An 18,741-nucleotide genomic window follows, 5' to 3' on the forward strand; every position below is an offset into this window, starting at 1 on the left:
GCATCGGCAGGCGGACTCCCAACCACCACGCCACCAGGGAAGCCCAAGGCAGGTGTCTTAATGGGAGAGGAAGTAAAATCTCACAGCTTCAGAGAAGAGATGTCCCGGTTCTGAGAATGAGGCTTTCAAGTGTCAGGAACCAAGAGTTGGATTTGTAGGTCTCGTAGATCTGCAGCTTGAATTCAGTCCTGGGGTAGGGGTTGTCACTGGGGAGAGCTGTTTTATCAGGGGGAGTATTTGGGGCTTCCCTGACTATGGGTGGAGACCACAGCTGGTGATAATAATAGGAACAGCACTGTCTTTCCCATATGATGGTGATTTTGTGGAATGTGCTGTGAGTGCATTTTCCTTTTGAGGAAATGTGTTACTCTAACCATTTATATCAGAAGCTACAAACAAGTCTGATACCTGCAGGGCCTGGACAGGTAGTGAAGCAGGTGAACACATGGAAAATCATTTAAGTTTTTCAGTAAGTGGCAGCTGACACACAGCCTCAGCTGATTATTGTTATGCTGGAAGGAAGGCCTAATGACTCTAGAATATTCTGATTTTGAAACCTTTTGGTAATTAACTGTGTAAGTTAAACACATGCACAGCTGATTCTCTTTGGGCCTGGTGGCTCATATCTGCAGAGCTGGTTTGGTGAGGTCTGCGCCCGCTCATGGGAGGATCAGGGAAGGCCTTGGCCTGCCTAGCCTCAGACTGGACTCTTAACTCCTTTCCTGTGTGAGAAATGGAGGCCAGAGCTTGAGAGGGGGCCAAGAGGGTCTGCAGAGAGAAATCCACTCCTGTCACTTAAACAGGTGAAATGCGGTCAGTGTCAGTCTAACTCATCTGTGTTGGTTGGCTGTGAGTAAATTGGTACTGGCCTTGTTTAGATGTGAGCCTAAATCATAGCAAATCAGTTCATGCTGGGAACGAAAGGCTCTTTTTCTGCCGTCTTTACTTCGTGAGCCACTGGGTTTGTTTGCCTTTTTGGTGAGTGAGAGAAGTGCTGCAGCTGGCAAGCACTCCCGGGAAAGGTGGGGCAGGAGGATTTGGCCCCAGCTGGGCTTTTCAGGACTGCTTCCTGGTGGACTGAGGGTGGTGCGAGCAGGGGCTGTGCGTCAATAGAAACGGTCTGTTCCTGGCCTGAGAGCTGGTGAGGGCTGTGGGAAGGGCAGAGGGGCCACCTGACGAGAGGTGGTGGCCTCTGGAGAGCAGAGAGGGTAGGTCGGGCCTGACCTCTGGGCCTTGGGGAGTGTGTGGGACTTTATTAAAAGCATCCAGGAAAGGGAATCTAAGCAATGTATTAGATCCTCTTTGAAAAGATCAGTTTGGTTATTGTGTGGTGCCTGGATTGGAAAGATTGGGGTGTTGGTGTCAGAGGCCCTGGCTGTCTACAGGACTCCAGCAGGGAGGTGAGAGAAATAGGAGTGGCCGCAGATTTGGTGTTTAATCAGTTGGAAAGGGGAAATGGGAAGGGGGGGTTGTAGATGGCTGAGGTCCTGGTGTGGCACTTGGGGGTGGGCTGTCTGGAGCTGGGGAAGGATGGAAGAGGGGCAGTTTGGAGGGAAAGCGTGTACGTTTTGTCCTGGACACGCAAAGTTAAGTCTGGGTCTGGAGCTCGGGGGAGGCTTAGACTCCAAGGAATCTTCGTAGTGAATGGGCTCACCTAAAAGAGCGTGTTGGAGAAGAGGGCCTGGGGTCTTAGGCATGCCCACCCACATGTAAAGGCCAAGGAGAAGGGGAAAGCAGCAAAGGAGGCAGGAGCGGCCAGAGGGGTAGGAGGAAAGCCAGGTGAGTGGTGACCCTGAAAGTAAAGGAGGAATATTCCAATGGTGGGTGGGTGTCAAATGAGGTGAGTGCCCAGAGGTTAAAGTAATGCCGTTGTCACCTGGGACTGCTGTGAAGATTGGGAGGTGTAAAGGAGGTACCAATTCTCAGAACACACATGGAATTCAATTCCCCCGGTGAAAAAGCTAGGTTGAAATTTTTTCCTTACTTGGAGCTAGAAGGTCACTGTTTTGGATTGTACTCTAGTGTGAACTCAGCCAAGATTTCAAAATAAGATCACTTTTAGCTGGGTGGGAATGTGTCCAGACCAGCCCCAGGGCTGAATACTGTAGCTTCTTAGAAACCAGTAAAGTGCCTCAGAACTCTTAACAGTTTATCACCACAGAGCTTGTTAAAATACAGAATCCTCTTTTCCGCAGGGTGGGCCAGCCAGCCATTTTGAACCTCTGAGGTGCCTGGAGTGGTTTGTTCTGCAGAGGGAATCCCAGGCTACAGGGCTCCCTGGCACCTGGGAGAGGGGTGGGGGCGGGGGGGGAGAGATGCATGTTGATGCCTCCGGGGAAGTGGCGTTTTAGTAGGGTTTTTGAAGAATGAGTAGGATTTTTCTCCCAGCTTTATTGAGGTATAATGGACAAGGGTAGGATTTTCTAGAAGATTACGTAGATGTAAGATTAAATTTTACACATATGGAAGAGTGTATTAAAATCTATGTATATATATATGTATAACTGAATCACTTTGCTGTACAGCAGAAATTAACACAACATTGTAAATCAACTAGACTTCAATAAAATTAAAAAAAATAACCTACGTACAGTTGAGAGTAATTATAAAGCAAATACCCACGTAGCCACCACCGTAGACTGATGCTAGAGGTCCCCATGTGTCCCTCACCAATCATATTCCTTATCGCACCTCTTAAGGAACTGCCTTGGTGATGATCAGTCATTTCGTTGTTTTTCTTTATAATTTTGTCACCTGTGTATGCATTCTTGAATAATAGTTTATTTTTTGCTTATTTATGAATTTTATATAAATGGACTCATACTATAGCGTTTTGTTTTTAGATTTTATTTCTCCTAGGATATATACCTGGGAGTAGAATTGCTGAGTTATAAGTTATGTTTGTGTGTGTCTTTAGATTCACTAGGTCATCGCAAATATGTTTTGCTTAGTGGAAATAATAACTTATTACCAGATAGGGAAAATGACCAGGGATATCCCAAGCAGGGAACTGCTCATGCAAAGACCCCCAGGCCATAAGGCAGCATACCCCAGAGGACCTAGCAGTGTGAGGCAGAGTCTTGGGAAGGGGCAGAAGCTAGAGCCACTGGTGCCAGGCTGGGGGGCTTGGGCCTCCCCTTGGGGCAGTGTGGAGCTGCTGTGGGGAGGGAAAAGATGGATGCACATTTGCGGGGGGAAGGCTGTTCTGGGGCTTCCTTCAAGCGTCTGCTTGTGCTTCCTCCAAAGGTGATAGTCCCATTGCCCACCTGGAATGCTCGGACCCGGGAACCTGTTACAGACAACGTGGAGAAGTTTGCCATCGAGACGGAACTCATCTATAAGTATTCTCCCTTCCGCAATGAAGAGGAAGTGATGACTCAGTTCATGAAGATTCCTGGGGACAGTGGTAAGTAGGCCTGTGGCCTCTAGCATCAGGGAGCTCCAGAGCCAGGAGCAGTATGGGGATTGGCTGGGGGTGCCTGGTAGAACCACAGGATTTCTATTCCCTAGGAACGCTGGTGATCATCTTCAATCTCAAACTCATGGATAACGGAGAGCCAGAGCTGGACATAATCTCAAATCCAAGAGATATCCAGATGGCAGAGACTTCTCCGGAGGGCACGTGAGTGTGGCTGGGTAGGGAGGAAAAGGGAGGTGACTTGAGGTTGAGAGGGGTGAGCTTGTTCCCTGAATTCCCCAGTTTTAGAGTTGGTAAAGCTGAGAACTCAATGTCTTCCTGCCACAAGGCAGAAGGGATGAATAGAAGGACAGCAGGTCCTCAGCTAATCCAGATCCTTGCCCCAGCTCCTTAACTTGAATGAGAAAGAGACCGAGGCCTAGAGAGGGGAGAGGAATTGCCAGGTCCGTGCTGGGATGGTGGGGCCAGTTTAGGTGTCTGTGTCAGGGACGTGAGAGGAGGTGGGATGTGGTGCCCACACAGAGGAAGCACCCCTCAGGGCAGCAAGAGAAGCCGAGATGGGGGGTGGAAAGGTGGAGAGCCTGCAGAGAGGCTGTCCACCCAGGCCTTTGGTTGGGCTGGTGGTGGGAGGGTGACAGCACCCTCCATTCTGCTGCCTCCAGGAAGCCAGAGCGCCGCTCCTTCCGCGCCTATGCTGCTGTGCTCTACATTGATCCCCGGATGCGGATCTTCATCCACGGGCACAAGGTGCAGACCAAGAGGCTTTCCTGCTGCCTCTACAAGCCCAGGTAGGGGCCTGCCCACCCTGGCCTGCTGTTTTCTTTGGGCCAAGAATGGGGCCTGGCCATGTGTCTCTGGGGCATCTTTGAAGTGATGGTGGATCAGCGGCTCTGACAGTGTTGACTGCGTTTGGGTCTTTAAGCTGCTTGATTAACTGCAGACAAACTACTGGGTCCTGAGGGAGGGGCAGAGGTGGCTGGTGAGGTTTGTTGAGTGTGCCTTCTGTGAGGTGGAGGGTGCTCAGCCTGATACGGTGAGCTGTCTGAGCCTCTGGTTGCAGGGCCAATGGCCCTTTAGACAGTACACAGGGAAGCAGAGGCCCTGCTTGTTGCTGAGGTTGGTTTCTACTGTGGGATTAATGACACACTCGGAGAGTAGTGAGGTTGCTTTTCAAAGATGGAGCAGGATGGCAGGGGGCAAGTGGAGTAGGGAATTGAGTCTTTTTGCTAAAATAAGCTTGGCTTTGACTCATCGGAGGGCCAAGATAGTTGCTGCCCTGCACCTCTGATGCTCAGGCCCTTTGGTTACTCGCCCCCCGCCCCCCCAGGATGTACAAGTACACGTCAAGCCGGTTCAAGACCCGCGCAGAGCAGGAGGTGAAGAAAGCTGAGCACGTGGCACGGATTGGTAATGACCCCCTGGGCAGGAGGGTCGTCTGGGGGACGTTGCTTGCGGCAAAAGCAGGATCCAGGCAAAAGCTCCATGCAACACCCAGGGGTGGGCTTTCCTGAACCACTGGTCCAGTTTCTCTCCCACCTCTCCCTCAGCAGTTTTTCTTTCCAGGCTACTCCTTCAGCCATTTACAGGCTGTTATCTAAAGCTTGCCTGCCCAGAGTGAAGAGTCCCACACTGTCCTCTGGCACAAATACTTGTGAAATTGGTTTTCTTGACTCCAGGGCAAAAATCTCAAGGTCTCTCTTGCTGACAAAGCTTCTTGGCTGCTCAAGGAGAGTGGTTGGCTGAGGACTGTTGGTAACTTCCAGCTCCTGCTGAGGGTTTAACTCTGGTTGCCTTGGGCAGTGCTTGACCTGTTCTGATTCATTTGTAAAGTTGGAAAAGGTGTCTGTTTTCCTTGGGGCCTCCTTGACTTTCCAAGCAATGAGGCTGCTCTCCCAGCTCACCTGTTCCCTGACAGTGTACGAACGTCTCATACGGCAGGGACTGCACTATGGGGTCCAGGAGGGATAGCTAAGAGTTTTGACCTTTTGAATTCTTATCATGGTTTCTTCTGGGTTTCAGCTGAAGAGAAGGCAAGGGAGGCGGAGAGCAAAGCTCGGACATTAGAAGTGCGCCTGGGCGGAGACCTGACACGGGACTCCAGGGTGAGGCCCCAGACCCAGCAGCTCTTCTCCAGCGTTGCTGCCCTTAGGATCCCAGAGCTCGCCTGGCTCTGTCTCCTGCCAGTCATGAACCCCTTGCCCTAGAGCTGCAAAATGGGATGTGATGATGTTTCCATAGTCACTATTGAACACACTGTATGGCAGGATCTTGGCAACCATGTGAGGTGGACACTGTTAGTATCCTTAGTTTATAGAAAGAAATGGAAGAGGGTCACTTCCCTCAGGTCACACACAGCAGTAAGGGTCAGCAGTTCTCCACCCCTCCCCTGCGACACACACACCTCTTCAGACTGTTGTTTCAGTTGGGGGTGTTTCCTCCTCCGTGTCAGCAAGTCTGGTCAAGTGAAGCACAGCTTTTGTGTTTGTCCCTAGCTAGGGCCCTTTTCTGTGGAAAGGAAGTAAATTTCTAGGTCTGTTTTTGCGTCCATGTGATTTAAAGTGAGAAGTTTCAGATGTGTTAATGATATTACCAGCTGTGGCCCATAGCACTTCCTCTCCTTACTTGGTGCTGGCGTGTGTTTCTAGGTGATGTTGCGACAGGTCCAGAACACGGCCATTACCCTTCGCAGAGAAGCTGATGTCAAGAAGCGGATCAAGGAGGCCAAGCAGCGGTGAGTGCCCGGCTGGCCTTGGGTCTTTTAAAATTATGTAGCTTTTGTATGGATTATTGACAAAGAAAGAGCTTGAGGAATCCCTCTCCACCCCACAAGGTTGCTATTCTGTCACATGCAGATTGCTTTGAGAAAGCCATTAATGTTGTGATTCCCAGACGTTTGTCACATGCCCACCACAGGAGAGGTTACCCAGCTCAGTTCTCCCCTGAGCCAGGACAAGGTGGGCAGAGCCAGCACCTTGAGTTGAACACCAACCTGTCCTCACTGGCAGCGCTCTCACCTTCCCTCCCTACTCCCTCCCTTCCTTTCTCCCCTTTTCTCTCTCCTCCATTCTCTCCCCACCTTGCCCATCCTTTCCCTCTTCCTTTCCTTTTTCCTTTTTTTCTTTTCATTTAAAGGATGTATAAAATGCTTGTAGTATACAACTTGTAAAATACAGACTATTTAAGAAATACAGCTGTAAACTCCCTTATACTTCTCCCACCTGGTGATATGTACTCTTAATAATGCTATAGATTGAGTTTGTTCCTTTTAATCTAGACTGGGCATTTGTCCTGGCTCATTACATGATCTCCATGTCCCCCACCATGTCTGGAGCCTCTGCAGGCTCTGGGCCTGAGTCCTTGCTTACTTCTTGGCCTCCTCACCACAGGCCTAGGTTTCGGGTATCTGCCCCGTGAGTCTGTCCACTGATCATCTATCTGCTTTTCAGTTTCCACGATTTTGTTGACATTTATCCCATGATCATTTCTTCTCTCACATGTTTATTGTTCTTGTGAATTTTTGTCTTTTTAAAATTAATTACTGTCACATTAGTGGAATGGTTATGCAGATGACCTTGTGTTTATTCTACTAAATAAGCATCTTAGCAGAGATTTGCAACAGCTTCACAGAATCCCATTCATACTAAATACATCCCTGTTTGATACCAAAAGCTAAAGTCATATGCTTTTAATTAGGGAGCTTAGAGTGACTGCACAGTGAGTATCCTTGTCAAGTCTACAGGTTGCATATTGAATGCAAAGGCAAAACTTAAGTGTCTCAAGTTTCAGCTTAAGCTTAATACATCTTAAACACCATGGTATTTGTGTGTTAATGGGTTGATCTGTTTGAATTTATCTTTTGTCTTCTCAGAGCGCTTAAAGAACCCAAGGAACTGAACTTTGTTTTTGGGGTCAACATCGAACACCGGGACCTGGACGGCATGTTCATCTACAACTGTAGCCGCCTGATCAAGATGTATGAGAAAGTGGGCCCACAGCTGGAAGGGGGCATGTGAGTGCTGCCTGAGGAGAGCTTCAGCCCAGGATGGTTGGCGGGAGAGGTTTGGTCAGTGGGGTGACAGAGCCTTGTCTACCTCCTCCTGCAGGGCATGTGGCGGGGTCGTTGGGGTTGTAGATGTGCCCTACCTGGTCCTGGAGCCTACACACAACAAGCAGGACTTTGCTGATGCCAAGGAGTACCGGCACCTGCTGCGGGCGATGGGGGAGCACCTGGCGCAGTACTGGAAGGACATCGCCATTGGTAATGCCCTTTCGCTTCACCTCCAGCCTTGAGATCCTCTCGCTGCCTCAGGGGGCTGACTCCTCACGCGATGTGTGGGTGCTTGTCTTCCAGCCCAGCGGGGAATCATCAAGTTCTGGGATGAGTTCGGCTACCTCTCTGCCAACTGGAACCAGCCTCCATCCAGTGAGCTGCGTTACAAACGGCGGAGAGCTATGGAAATCCCAACCACCATCCAGTGTGGTGAGTTGGGGGTCGGCACCTCCTCCTGACTCCTTTCCATCATAGTCACCGTGCTGGCCTCCTGAATGCACTGACATTCAGGGACGTATGTCCCACTAGGGATATGAGTCTGTTTGGTGATGGCCCTGGGAGCTCAGTCTTGGGGCTGTGCTGTGCCCACCTTTTCCTTCTAAATGAGGCAGGAGGTCATCTACCCTGCCGGGTCTCACAAGGTTTGGTACCACATCAGTAGAAGTGTGAGTGATGACTGAGTCAGGATTTTGCTGGAGGAGGGAGAGGGGTTGGGGCCGCTGAGGGTCCGTGGTATAAAGTTTCCATCGTTGCTGGAATCACTGTCCCTGAGAAGAGTGACTGTTCTGTAAGGAAGGCAGAGTTGGAGCCAGATGGAGGATCTTTGCATAGAAAGTCGGGGGCATCTCTGCCTTGGGCCTGGCTGGGAGGAGCCTGGTTATTGTTGGTGGGCATGGCTGATGTTTTGTTGGGGGTATGTTCTGTGTCACAGATTTGTGTCTGAAGTGGCGGACCCTCCCCTTCCAGCTGAGTTCTGTGGAAAAAGATTACCCTGACACTTGGGTTTGCTCCATGAACCCTGATCCTGAGCAGGACCGGTGAGCACTTTTTCTAACAAGGAGTTTGTGGGCGTCCCCACCTCCCCCCGTGCTTTTTCCACTCTTCCACTATGCTTCTTGAGGTCAGTGCTCATATCCTTACATCTCTGTCTTGCTGTGTATAATAAGTGCCTGGAAATAATAGAAGTGTATCCTGCAATGAGTATTAATTCTGTGCATTTGGGAAGTCTGAGGTTGCTCTGGTGAGAGAGAGCATGGGTTGGCTGAGGAGGAAGGACCCTGCTCTACCTGGAGCTATCTTGCCACACCCTTCCTAGCACTTTCTCTCTACAGGTGTGAGGCTTCTGAACAGAAGCAGAAGGTTCCCCTGGGGACGTTCAGAAAGGATCTGAAGACACAGGAAGAGAAGCAGAAGCAACTGACAGAGAAAATTCGCCAGCAGCAAGAGAAGCTGGAGGCCCTGCAGGTGTGTGGGTCATGGGCAGTGGGCACATGGGCAGGACCCCTCAGTGTCTCCTCTGTTCCCTCAGGCTCAGTTTCATCCTTCTGTCACCCATGAGTGCTGCCCAAGCTTCCCAACCCCAACCTCCAGGCACACTGGTTCTCCAGTATGCCTTGATCATTCTTTTAAAAAACAAATTTTGTTTATATATTACAAAGAGGTCCGATTCATTTAGAATGTTTTGAAACTCCAGAAAGTACATATCCTGTCTTAGAGGTAACCACCATTAACTGCACATCCTTCCAACTTTTTATGACCTCTACATACACATAAATACATATATTTTTTATTAGAAATAGAGATCATGACTTACTTGTGTCATATCACACACACATACTTTTTTTTATTAGTGCATAACTATTTTCTTGGGCTAGTTTTTCAGAAGTGAATTTGAAAGAGTAAAAGGATTTTTAAAATTCTATGTTTTCTTTAAATAACTATTTCCAAATTATTCTCCAGAAGATGTATTATGTTTTGTTTTTTACTAGCAGTACATTTATTTTTAAATGTTTTTGCAAATTTGATAAGCAAAGATACACATCTTAAATTTGAATTTCATATTTCTAAAATTGAACAACTTTTTCGTGTGTTTTCTTTTAGAACTGCTTATTGTTCTCTTATATTACTGTTGTTTTAAATTTTTTTCTTAATTGACTAGTCAGGTTTTTTTAGATATATGTGTGGTATCAACCGTTTATCGTATTTATTACAAAAGCCTTTCCCTTTCTGACTTCTGCACAGGCAGATGCTCTCATTGTATGCATGCCTCCCTGTCTGCCAATTCCCACCTGTCCTTTCCGGCTTTGGCCTTTAGGGATCTCCAACCTTTTTGGCTTGTTTTATAGGAATTTAGTCTACTGACACTTTTCCCCAGTCTCTCAATTGCTGGATTAATCATATAGAATCCTGTAATTTGCTGGTAGTTTAGTGTTTGTGAATTTTTGTCTTCTCAGTGAGAATGGGAGGCTTGTAATAGTAGGACTGTGGCCCAGGGGTTCTTTTTTATTTGCCCACTGTCCCAGACTGTGGGGCTCCAAAAAGAGTTTGCTTGAATGTACCAGATACGCAAACGACCTCCTCATCATGTTTACCCTGCAGAAAACCACACCCATCCGCTCCCAAGCTGACCTGAAGAAATTGCCCTTGGAAGTGACCACCAGACCTTCCACTGAGGTAAAGCCCAGGGATAGGGGCAGGGCTTTTCCTCAGGTGTCTCATGCTGGGATCCATGTTGTCACTCTCTCTGGGCCTCTTTCAGGAACCTGCACGTAGACCTCAGCGTCCTCGGTCACCTCCTTTACCTGCTGTGATCAGGAATGCCCCGAGCAGACCCCCTTCCCTGCAGGCTCCCAGACCAGCCAGCCAGCCCCGAAAGGCTCCTATTATCAGCAGTCTCCCAAAGCCTCCTGCCTCGACAGCACGGGAGGAGGCCAGTACTTCCAGGCTGCTCCAGCCTCCTGAGGTGCCCCGAAAGCCTGCCAACACTCCAGTCAAGACTGCATCCCGGCCCGCCCCTCCCGTGCAGCCACCATCACCATCTCTGCTGCCCAACTCCAAGAGCCCTCGGGAGGTCCCTGCCCCCCGAGCCATCAAGACTCCAGTGGTCAAGAAGCCGGAGCCGCCCAGTAAACTCTCCCTGGTGAGATGCTCCTCCTTCTCCAGCCCTGCCCACAGTGGTATAGGAATGGAGGGGGCAGCGTTGACTGCATGGGGGGCGGTGGGGGGTGGAGAAGCCTCAGTGGAGATCAGCCTTCCGTGCTGCCCCTGCAGAGGAGGAGTCTGATAGCTGAAGGCACTCATGGGGGGCACAGAGCTTGCTGGTTCCCTGTCCAGGGAGCTCTTTGGTGCCCCCTCCAAGGTTTGGTCCTCCACAGACTTGAGTCGCCTTCACTGGCTTCTCACGCGGTGGGCAGAGGTTGCAATCTGGTGACAGCCTTGGTGGGCTGCAGCAGTGGTTGGTGTGGTTCAGTGGGGAGTGAACTGAGAGGCTCCCCTGTGACAGCTCTGAGCAAAGGTCCTCGTGGGCATAGAGGCCGGGGGTTGCTGTGTCCCTAGTACTGTTGGGAGCCCAGCCCTGGCGGGGACTGAGACCCACAGACCCCTTTCTGAATGGCTCCTTTAGGCCAGATGGGATCTTCCAGCACCTGAGGGTCTGCCAGGGTCCCTCATGTTCCCGCTTCTCTTGCTGTAGGCCACTCCTGGTCGGAAGCGGAGTCTTGGGGTCTCTGATGAGGAAGAAGCCGAGGAAGAGGCTGAGAGGAGGAAAGAGAGGTCCAAGCGGGGCAAGTTTGCCGTGAAGGAGGAAAAAAAGGACTTGAATGAGGTAGGTTCTCAGCATTCTCCCTCCCCAGGGTCTCCACCCGCCACCTGCAGTCTGTGACACGAGCCTTTCAGAAGCCTAGTCCATCTCTGAAGGACACTCAGTCACACAGACGACTAGAAACACGGTACCTGGGAGGATCTTGAGTGAGACTGGCTTGTGGCTCTACTCACAGGCTTGAGGTGACACCAACGCAGATGTACTTCCGTGTCTGTGACATTCTGCCCTTATGCCTGCTCTCTTGTTTACTGATGTTTTTGGAGGCAGGTGTGTACGTACTGAGATAATGGTTGAGAGAGTGGCTCTCAGTGAGGCCTGGGGATTTAAACAGCCGCACAAGACGACATGAGGTGATGGCTTATGACCCTGGGTGGACAGTCTGTTCTTTAGGGGCACTGGCGGTGCCTCTCACAGACTCTGTTCTTGCAGCTCTCAGACAGTGCTGGGGAAGAGGACCCAGCTGACCTCAAGAGCGCTCAGAAAGGTGAGTTTAGGGAGGTGCCCAGAGCCTGTGGGGAAGTGGGAAGGGGGCCCCTTGCCAGCAGCACCGTATTCCGAAGGCCCATGGAGGCTTTCCTGGCTCCAGGCTCTCAAGCAACAGTGGTTTCAAGTCTAATTCTGAGAAGAATGCTGAGGCTAGCACGCCCTCGTGTTTATTTTTAGTATCAGTTCCTTGGTGTTCACCGCTGGCAGTTACCATGCTGCTCTGCGGCACTCTCATGACAGTTGGGGAAGGAGACCAGAGTGGCTGGGCTCCATGTCCCTGGCATAGTGGCGTCAAGCTCCTAGGGGTTCTTGTCCCTGTGAACCTGGGATGACCTTTCTCAAGGTGGCCCTGGCTGGGTCGGGGGCTCTAGTCTAGTTTTCTAACTCCATCTGCACTCTCAGATAAAGGGCTGCACGTGGAGGTGCGTGTGAACAGGGAGTGGTACACAGGCCGTGTCACAGCCGTGGAGTTGGGCAAGAACGTGGTGCGGTGGAAGGTGAAGTTTGACTATGTGCCCACGGACACGACACCAAGAGACCGCTGGTAATGCCCCTTCTAGGAGGCTGGGTTGACAGAGTTGGGCAGGGGCAGGCAGCCCATCCTGGGAGCCTGGGACACGTGACACAAACACTGGGTCCTCCCTAGGGTGGAGAAAGGCAGTGAGGATGTGCGGTTGATGAAGCCCCCTTCCCCGGAGTATCAGAGCCCGGACACGCAGCAGGAGGGCGGGGATGAGGAGGAGGAGGCGGCAGTGGCTCAGCAGGCTGTAGCCATGGCGGAACCCTCCACCTCAGACTGCATTCGCATTGAGCCCGACACCACCGCCCCGAGCACCAACCACGAGACCATTGACCTCCTCGTCCAGATCCTTCGGTGCGTTGTCGTCCTGCTCCGGGGTCAGCGCTGGTTCTCCACTAGCTCTGTGCCATTCTGATTTCCAGTCTCCACCTTCTTTCTTGCTTAGGAATTGTTTACGGTACTTCCTGCCTCCGAGTTTCCCCATCTCTAAGAAGGAGCTGAGTGCTATGAATTCAGATGAGCTAATATCGTTTCCTCTGGTGAGTCTGCCCAGCCTTTGATTTTTGACTCTGCACGCCCCCCTTGGTGCTTGTTGTGATTGTCAGCTCTCAGCTGTGTGCGCCCTTCCCCGCTTGGCCAGCTTCCCTTTCATCTGCTGAGGGAAGGGAAGAGGGGACTTTACATTGTGGAAAAAGAAGCTGCTCAGCCGGAAGACTGGTGTGCAGCTGGTGAGATGCTGGGGTGGAGTGGAATCCTCGCTTAGGGACAGGCCTGGTGTGACTTGTGTGGAGTATGTCCCTTTTCCTCTGTCAAGGCAGGAAACAGTAAAGAGCTTAGGTTCAAAGTGCCGGAAACGTGACTCTCGGAGGTATAGGGAAGCTCCGAGGTATAGGGAAGCTCGTGGTGTGTGGAGATAAGCGTGGGATCTTATTTAGCAAATGCAGATGCAGTGCCTCAGTGCTGGAGCCTCCAAGTGGCATAAGAGTCAGTAGAGACTGAATTTTTAGCAGGTACCTAGACATGAGGCTGAGAGCAGTAAGTGCTCTGCAAGGTGGGTGGGAGGGCTGGGGCAGCCTCTGGGAGGGGGAGAGAGTGACCAGGGCTAAAGAAAATGTGGGTTTGGGCGAGTGTTTGTAGAAGTGATGGGAAGTGTTTGAGGCAGAGGGACTGTTGTGAACAAAGGCTCAGGGATGCAAGGGAAGGTGGGGGCCAGGGCAGTGGTCTCTGTGGTGAGCACTCAGGGAGAAGGGCCCTCAGAGCCAGGATAGGAGGCATCGGGGGCACCCCCCTGAGGTGCAGTGGCTTAAACTTTGTATGAAATGGAGGCCCAGCTAAAGGTTTGAGCGGATGGAATTGTCGACTTGAACCATGTCTGGGGCAGGGGTCAAGAGGCTTATTCTGTAGAGGCCAGTTAGCAAATATTTTCAGCTTTATGGGCTGTAAGGTCTCTGTGGCAACTATTCAGCTCTGCCGTTACAGTGTGGAAGCTGCCATAAGACCATATGCAAAGGAATGGATGTGGCTGAGGTCTAGTAATGCTTTGTTTACAAAAACAGGTGGCAGGCTGATTTGGTCACAGGCAGTGAGTAGTCTGTTGACCCTGCCCCTAAGAGGGTAACTCTGGTTCTGGGAAGGAGGGTGGATGGGAGACACAGGGACAGGGAAGCTGGTCTAATGGTAATAGGTCAGGGAGGGGGGATGGGAGCTCTGACAGGTGAAGGGGCCGTGTCAGGGGTCCTTCTTTGACTGAAGGCAGGTGATGGTGAGGAGGCAGAGGTCACGTGCTTCCCTGTCTCTCAGGCCTGTGGGAATTGGAGGTTGATGACAAAGCTGTTAACTGGGAGAGAAGCAGGGTGAGGGTGAGGAAGACGAGTTGTGATTTGACTTGGGCTGGAAGTACCAGCACTTCATTTCTGGTGATGTCCAGTGGACAGGACACTGGAGATTGGGGCTGGCACTTGGGAGGGGCGGGAAGGGCAGGGCTGGAGTTGGGGATTGGGAGTCATCCACATCAAGAGGATGTTTCTGCTGTAGGAATAGCTTAAGTTTTCTAGGGAGGAGTTTCTGGAGAGGACAACTGGAATTGAAACTGCAGGGTTAATATGTTTAAGATGGCAGGCCCTCGTGGGCAGCTGTATGCTTGATAAAGTTTGCCAGAGAGGAAAACATGGAGTTTTGTCTCCATTCTACTTTAAAAAAGGGAAATGAGGCTAGGAGCTGAAGAAACCCAGGGGCAGAGAGGTGAACAGTCTGTCTTAATAGAGCCCAGATTTGAACCCAGAACAACTTGTTAGGACAAGGGTCTTGCTCCCCTGCGAGATGAGGGGGCACTGCACCCTGGGGAAGCTAGAAGGTGCAGAACTCATGGTGGCTTCACAGAAAGCTACTACACCTCAGCGCTTACCCTTGTTCAGGCTGCAGGCATCCTCTGCAGATCCCAGGAACAAACAGCTGATAGGCCAGCTAGGTCGGCCTGGCATGTTTGTTGCTTTTGGCTTAAAGTTGTTGCCAAAGTCAGAGTAAAGCCTGGGTGCAGTGGGATCTTTGCAGTGGCCCTGACCGCTCAGACCAAAGCACAGTCAGTAGGAGCATCTGAGCCTAAAATAGTCTGTTGGCTTATGCCTGTAAAGGGAGGTGTACCACTAATGCATCATTTTAATAGCCACCTAAGTGAAATGCCTAAAATAACTCAAACTTTAATTTTTTTTAACGTTCGGGACACAACAAGAGTCTAATGTTCATTGTATCCTTGTCAGTTTGTAAATGACCGTCCTTTTGCTCATCATGCTGGACTAGGAGTTCCAGACCGTCAGGGGTCCTGCAAATACTAGATTAAAAAAAAAAAAAAAAAAATATATATATATATATATACACATATACACACACACTTTAAAAGTAACGTAACTGCCTGTGAATCTTTAATGGCCTAAAAGTGGAAAAAAAATTAAAATGAATACAAATCATAGTTAGGCTTAAGACATTGTGTATTACATTTTAATACTTTTGGCACCTGCTTGAACATTTATTTTTGCGCTGCCAAGTGATAATTATTTTTTGTGCAGAATTTGAAGTTTCTGTTGCCATCTTGATTTACTGGGATAGTATTCTAGATTGTAAACAATTAAATAGTTCTAACACGTTTTAAAAACAGCAGTTTTTAGCCGTTCAGTGCTAGGTAGTTCATACATCTTCACAGAAGTAAATAAATGCTAGAGTTGGCAAGACTGCAGTTGTTAGCCAGGACCTGCTGGTCATGGGTTTGTGTTCATCAGAATGGCCTCATCATTCACGTTGGTGATTTATGAGTAAATCATAATGTTATAACTTTGAAATTAAACATAAAGAGTTATTACCCAGATTGTTTTTTATACTGAGATTCCATGTAACTTTCATTTGAAACAAGTGTTCTGCTACTTTCTAAAAGTTTGATAAAGCCCCATGTCTAGAGAAAGTGCTAGTTAACATTACTGCCCCACCCCCGGGAAGTTTCAGGTACTCAGGGAAGATGGTGAAAAGCTCTGATGCTGTATAAACATACTACACAAACCTGGAGGAATCTGTTGTTGATAGGTGCTTGATAAAATACTTGTGGAAGAGAACTTTTGATCTTGACATTGTTGGTTGTGACTTGGAAGTGGTTTGCTCAAAGTGCTGTTGTGCACTTAGAAAGGTGAATGGTGAGAATCATCCCTCACATTTACTCACGGCTGGCAGTCTGCCAGAGCACTTTGGTACGTGCTTCATGTGTGATCCTGTCTTCGTCCTCATGGCAGCCCTGTGAGGTGGACGTCGAGGTCTTTCTTCTCTGGAGCTAGAGAGATCACTTGCTTCTGGGTCCGGCATCCCTTCAGACTGAGCTTCCTTGTGCTGAGCCAGTTGGGGACACCAGTGCCCATCTAGAAGGGCACTGGGGACCCTCGTGAGCTCATGCACTCACCCACCAGCTCCTCTCCCAACAGAAAGAGTACTTCAAGCAGTATGAAGTGGGGCTCCAGAACCTGTGCCATTCCTACCAGAGCCGCGCCGACTCGCGGGCCAAGGCCTCCGAGGAGAGCCTGCGTACCTCCGAGAGAAAGCTCCGCGAGACAGAGGAGAAGCTGCAGAAGCTGAGGACCAACATCGTGGCGCTCCTGCAAAAGGTGCAGGAGGTGAGCCAGGCAGCCCTCTCATTGTAGCGGACCACCTGGTGTCTCGGGCGGGGGGGCTTGGGCACCTCCTGCTCCCTTCTCCCCACTCACAGGAATCTGTGGTTCCAACCCTGGCTGCACAGCATCCTGACCAGGAGGGCTGGAGGTGGTGCGGCTGCCTGGGCCTCATCACAGCCAGACCCACGGTATCAGACTTTTGCCCTTGTTTAGACATTCTGATATACAACCTGGTTTGAGAACCCTCCAAGTCATAAAACAGAAAAACATTCTCAATTTTCCAGATGACGCCCAGATGGGATTAGGTAGCCCAGAAGCAGGGAGCGCCCTGTAGGGTCTCAGCCCTTTATCCAGGCAGTAAACATTGAGGACAACTGCTCTGTGCCTGTCCTGGGGACCTTTGGTGAAGCAGACAGGCAAGATAGGGGTCCTGCTCTCATAGCCCAACAAGTGGAGGAGACAGAACTACTGTTGGCGGGAAGTGCTGTGAAGTAAATATGAGAGAGACAGAAAACAGGGATGCCGCTTTACTAGGGTGTGCAGGGGAAGCCTCTCTGAGGAGGTGCTTGAGCTGAGGGCAGAACCAGTCACACAGGAGTGGGATGTGAGAGCTCTGGGGAGAGGGAAGAGCAGGGCCTGAGGCCCAAGGCAGGGAGATGTGGGCGATAGAAGAAGCAGGGCCCTGTACCAGGTGGGAAGTCTCTGGAGGGTGTGGCACTAAGATGTTTGCAATCTAAGACATTTACTCTGGTTGGTTGTAGGAGGGCCTGGAGGGGGCGGAGGTTAGAATCCGGGACTCCAGTGAGGAGGTTCCCACAGTTGTCTGGGTGAGAGATTCTGGCAGCCTGAACCTTGGATGGTGACAGTGAGGAGGGAGAGAAGTGGGCAGATTTGTTGTAACGTCTTGAGGGAAGGGGAGGAAACAAGGGTGATGGTTGTGGTTTGTCTGAGCCCCTGGGTGGAGGGGAGGCGGTGGTGGCCTGTACCAAGATGGAGCAACTCGGGGTGGGTGGTGCCGTTGAGCTGTTGGATGTTTTGAGTCTGAGAAGCCTGCAGCATGGCTAAGGCAAGCCGGGAACTTGGGGTAGAGGCAGGGTAGGAGCAAGAAATCTGGGCGTCATCTGTGCACAGAGGAGGGAGTGGGCGGATGATCAAGAAGGGACAAGGCCTGACAGCCAGGGTGGAGGGGCGAGAGGAAGGGGCACGGGCTGCAAAAAGGGTGGGGAGGTGGGCCCCCCACCACCTTGTGGCCCCTGGCTGACCCTGCACTGCTCTGTTCCAGGATATAGACATTAACACAGATGACGAGCTGGATGCCTACATCGAGGACCTGATCACCAAGGGGGACTAAGAGGCCTGGAGCCAGAGATCAGCTCCCCTGCCCCTCAAGGCAGAGCTCCTGGGGGTGGAGTTTCATTTATGGGTTGATGGACTTACCTTGGTTTGACTCACATGGGATATTTGTGCTTTTGGAGGGAAAGAGACTCTGATTCTTTGAATCTTCCTCCCTACGTTTATAAATATTTATTTTTTAAAAGAAACAAGATGCTGTGCCTGCTGTGAGACCATACATTTTTTTTGGTGACTCTTGGGCAGAGAACAGAAGCAGGATGCCAAGTCTGAGCTGCTTCTCTTGGCTCCTGGCTCCTCAAGATGTGGTGAATCCAGTGCTGTTTGGAAGTTGGGGAGGCTCCAGGGGCAAGACTGGGGGAGGGGCAGGGCCCCCCAGGCTGGTGCTCCCCCAGGATCTCCAATCCAGGGGATCCCCACAGGGCCATGGTCAGGAGGAGGCTCAGCGCTGAGCAGCTCCCTGTCTCGTGGCTGCTCCTTCAGGTTGGGGATGTGAGTGGTGGCCCAAGTGGTCCGTCTTGGCTGTGGCACCGTCCAGACAGCTTGGGGAAGAAAGATCCTCCTGTTCAACTTCCCCATCCACCACCTAAGTTCTCCCTGCTGGAGAACTAACAGTGGACAGTGAGGTTTCCTGCCTCAAAAACTTGAGTGGACAGATCCGACTCTGGTCAGACTGCTGACCCGGGTAACACACTGAATGTTTGAATTCCAAAGGATTCCTTTTACGAAAGGACGATGTGTGTGAAGGAGCCCCTGTGCTGGTTGGTGGCGGCCTCGTCTGTGGGTGTGGCAGGGTCCTAGGGAGCACACCTTCCTCAATGGTCCCGGCCATCTGGAGAGCCTGGCGCTGCTTTTTCTCTTACTGCGTCCCCCCTGTCTGGCCCCACCAGGCCCAGTCAAGGTCCCTGCTTTGGGGCAGATGGGAGGAGGGGGTCACTGAGCCACAGGGAC

At 50.8% G+C, this 18,741-nt stretch overlaps 1 protein-coding gene across 3 annotated transcripts in view; it reads left to right on the forward strand.

Annotated features, from left to right (window-relative positions):
- The window catches only part of MORC2 (MORC family CW-type zinc finger 2), a 40,180-nt gene extending 22,120 nt beyond the window's left edge, over positions 1 to 18,060 (forward strand). Inside the window, exons 7-26 of one of the 3 annotated variants that reach the window (XM_082853767.1) lie at positions 3,247 to 3,406; positions 3,511 to 3,622; positions 4,081 to 4,206; positions 4,746 to 4,825; positions 5,438 to 5,520; positions 6,064 to 6,149; positions 7,287 to 7,427; positions 7,522 to 7,676; positions 7,770 to 7,898; positions 8,401 to 8,506; positions 8,801 to 8,933; positions 10,068 to 10,142; positions 10,228 to 10,608; positions 11,161 to 11,292; positions 11,719 to 11,773; positions 12,178 to 12,319; positions 12,422 to 12,649; positions 12,741 to 12,834; positions 16,255 to 16,443; positions 17,723 to 18,060. In XM_082853767.1, the coding sequence (XP_082709893.1) occupies positions 3,247 to 3,406; positions 3,511 to 3,622; positions 4,081 to 4,206; positions 4,746 to 4,825; positions 5,438 to 5,520; positions 6,064 to 6,149; positions 7,287 to 7,427; positions 7,522 to 7,676; positions 7,770 to 7,898; positions 8,401 to 8,506; positions 8,801 to 8,933; positions 10,068 to 10,142; positions 10,228 to 10,608; positions 11,161 to 11,292; positions 11,719 to 11,773; positions 12,178 to 12,319; positions 12,422 to 12,649; positions 12,741 to 12,834; positions 16,255 to 16,443; positions 17,723 to 17,791 (2,676 nt within the window). In that variant the 3' untranslated portion in view covers positions 17,792 to 18,060. The remainder of the gene's footprint in view (positions 1 to 3,246; positions 3,407 to 3,510; positions 3,623 to 4,080; positions 4,207 to 4,745; positions 4,826 to 5,437; positions 5,521 to 6,063; positions 6,150 to 7,286; positions 7,428 to 7,521; positions 7,677 to 7,769; positions 7,899 to 8,400; positions 8,507 to 8,800; positions 8,934 to 10,067; positions 10,143 to 10,227; positions 10,609 to 11,160; positions 11,293 to 11,718; positions 11,774 to 12,177; positions 12,320 to 12,421; positions 12,650 to 12,740; positions 12,835 to 16,254; positions 16,444 to 17,722) is intronic. The other 2 variants (XM_082853768.1, XM_082853769.1) reach the window with 2 other exon arrangements.
- Positions 18,061 to 18,741: the final 681 nt, after the last annotated feature.

This window comes from Leucopleurus acutus, assembly GCF_964270905.1.
Source record: "Leucopleurus acutus genome assembly, chromosome: 13".
Lineage (NCBI taxonomy): Eukaryota > Metazoa > Chordata > Mammalia > Artiodactyla > Delphinidae > Leucopleurus > Leucopleurus acutus.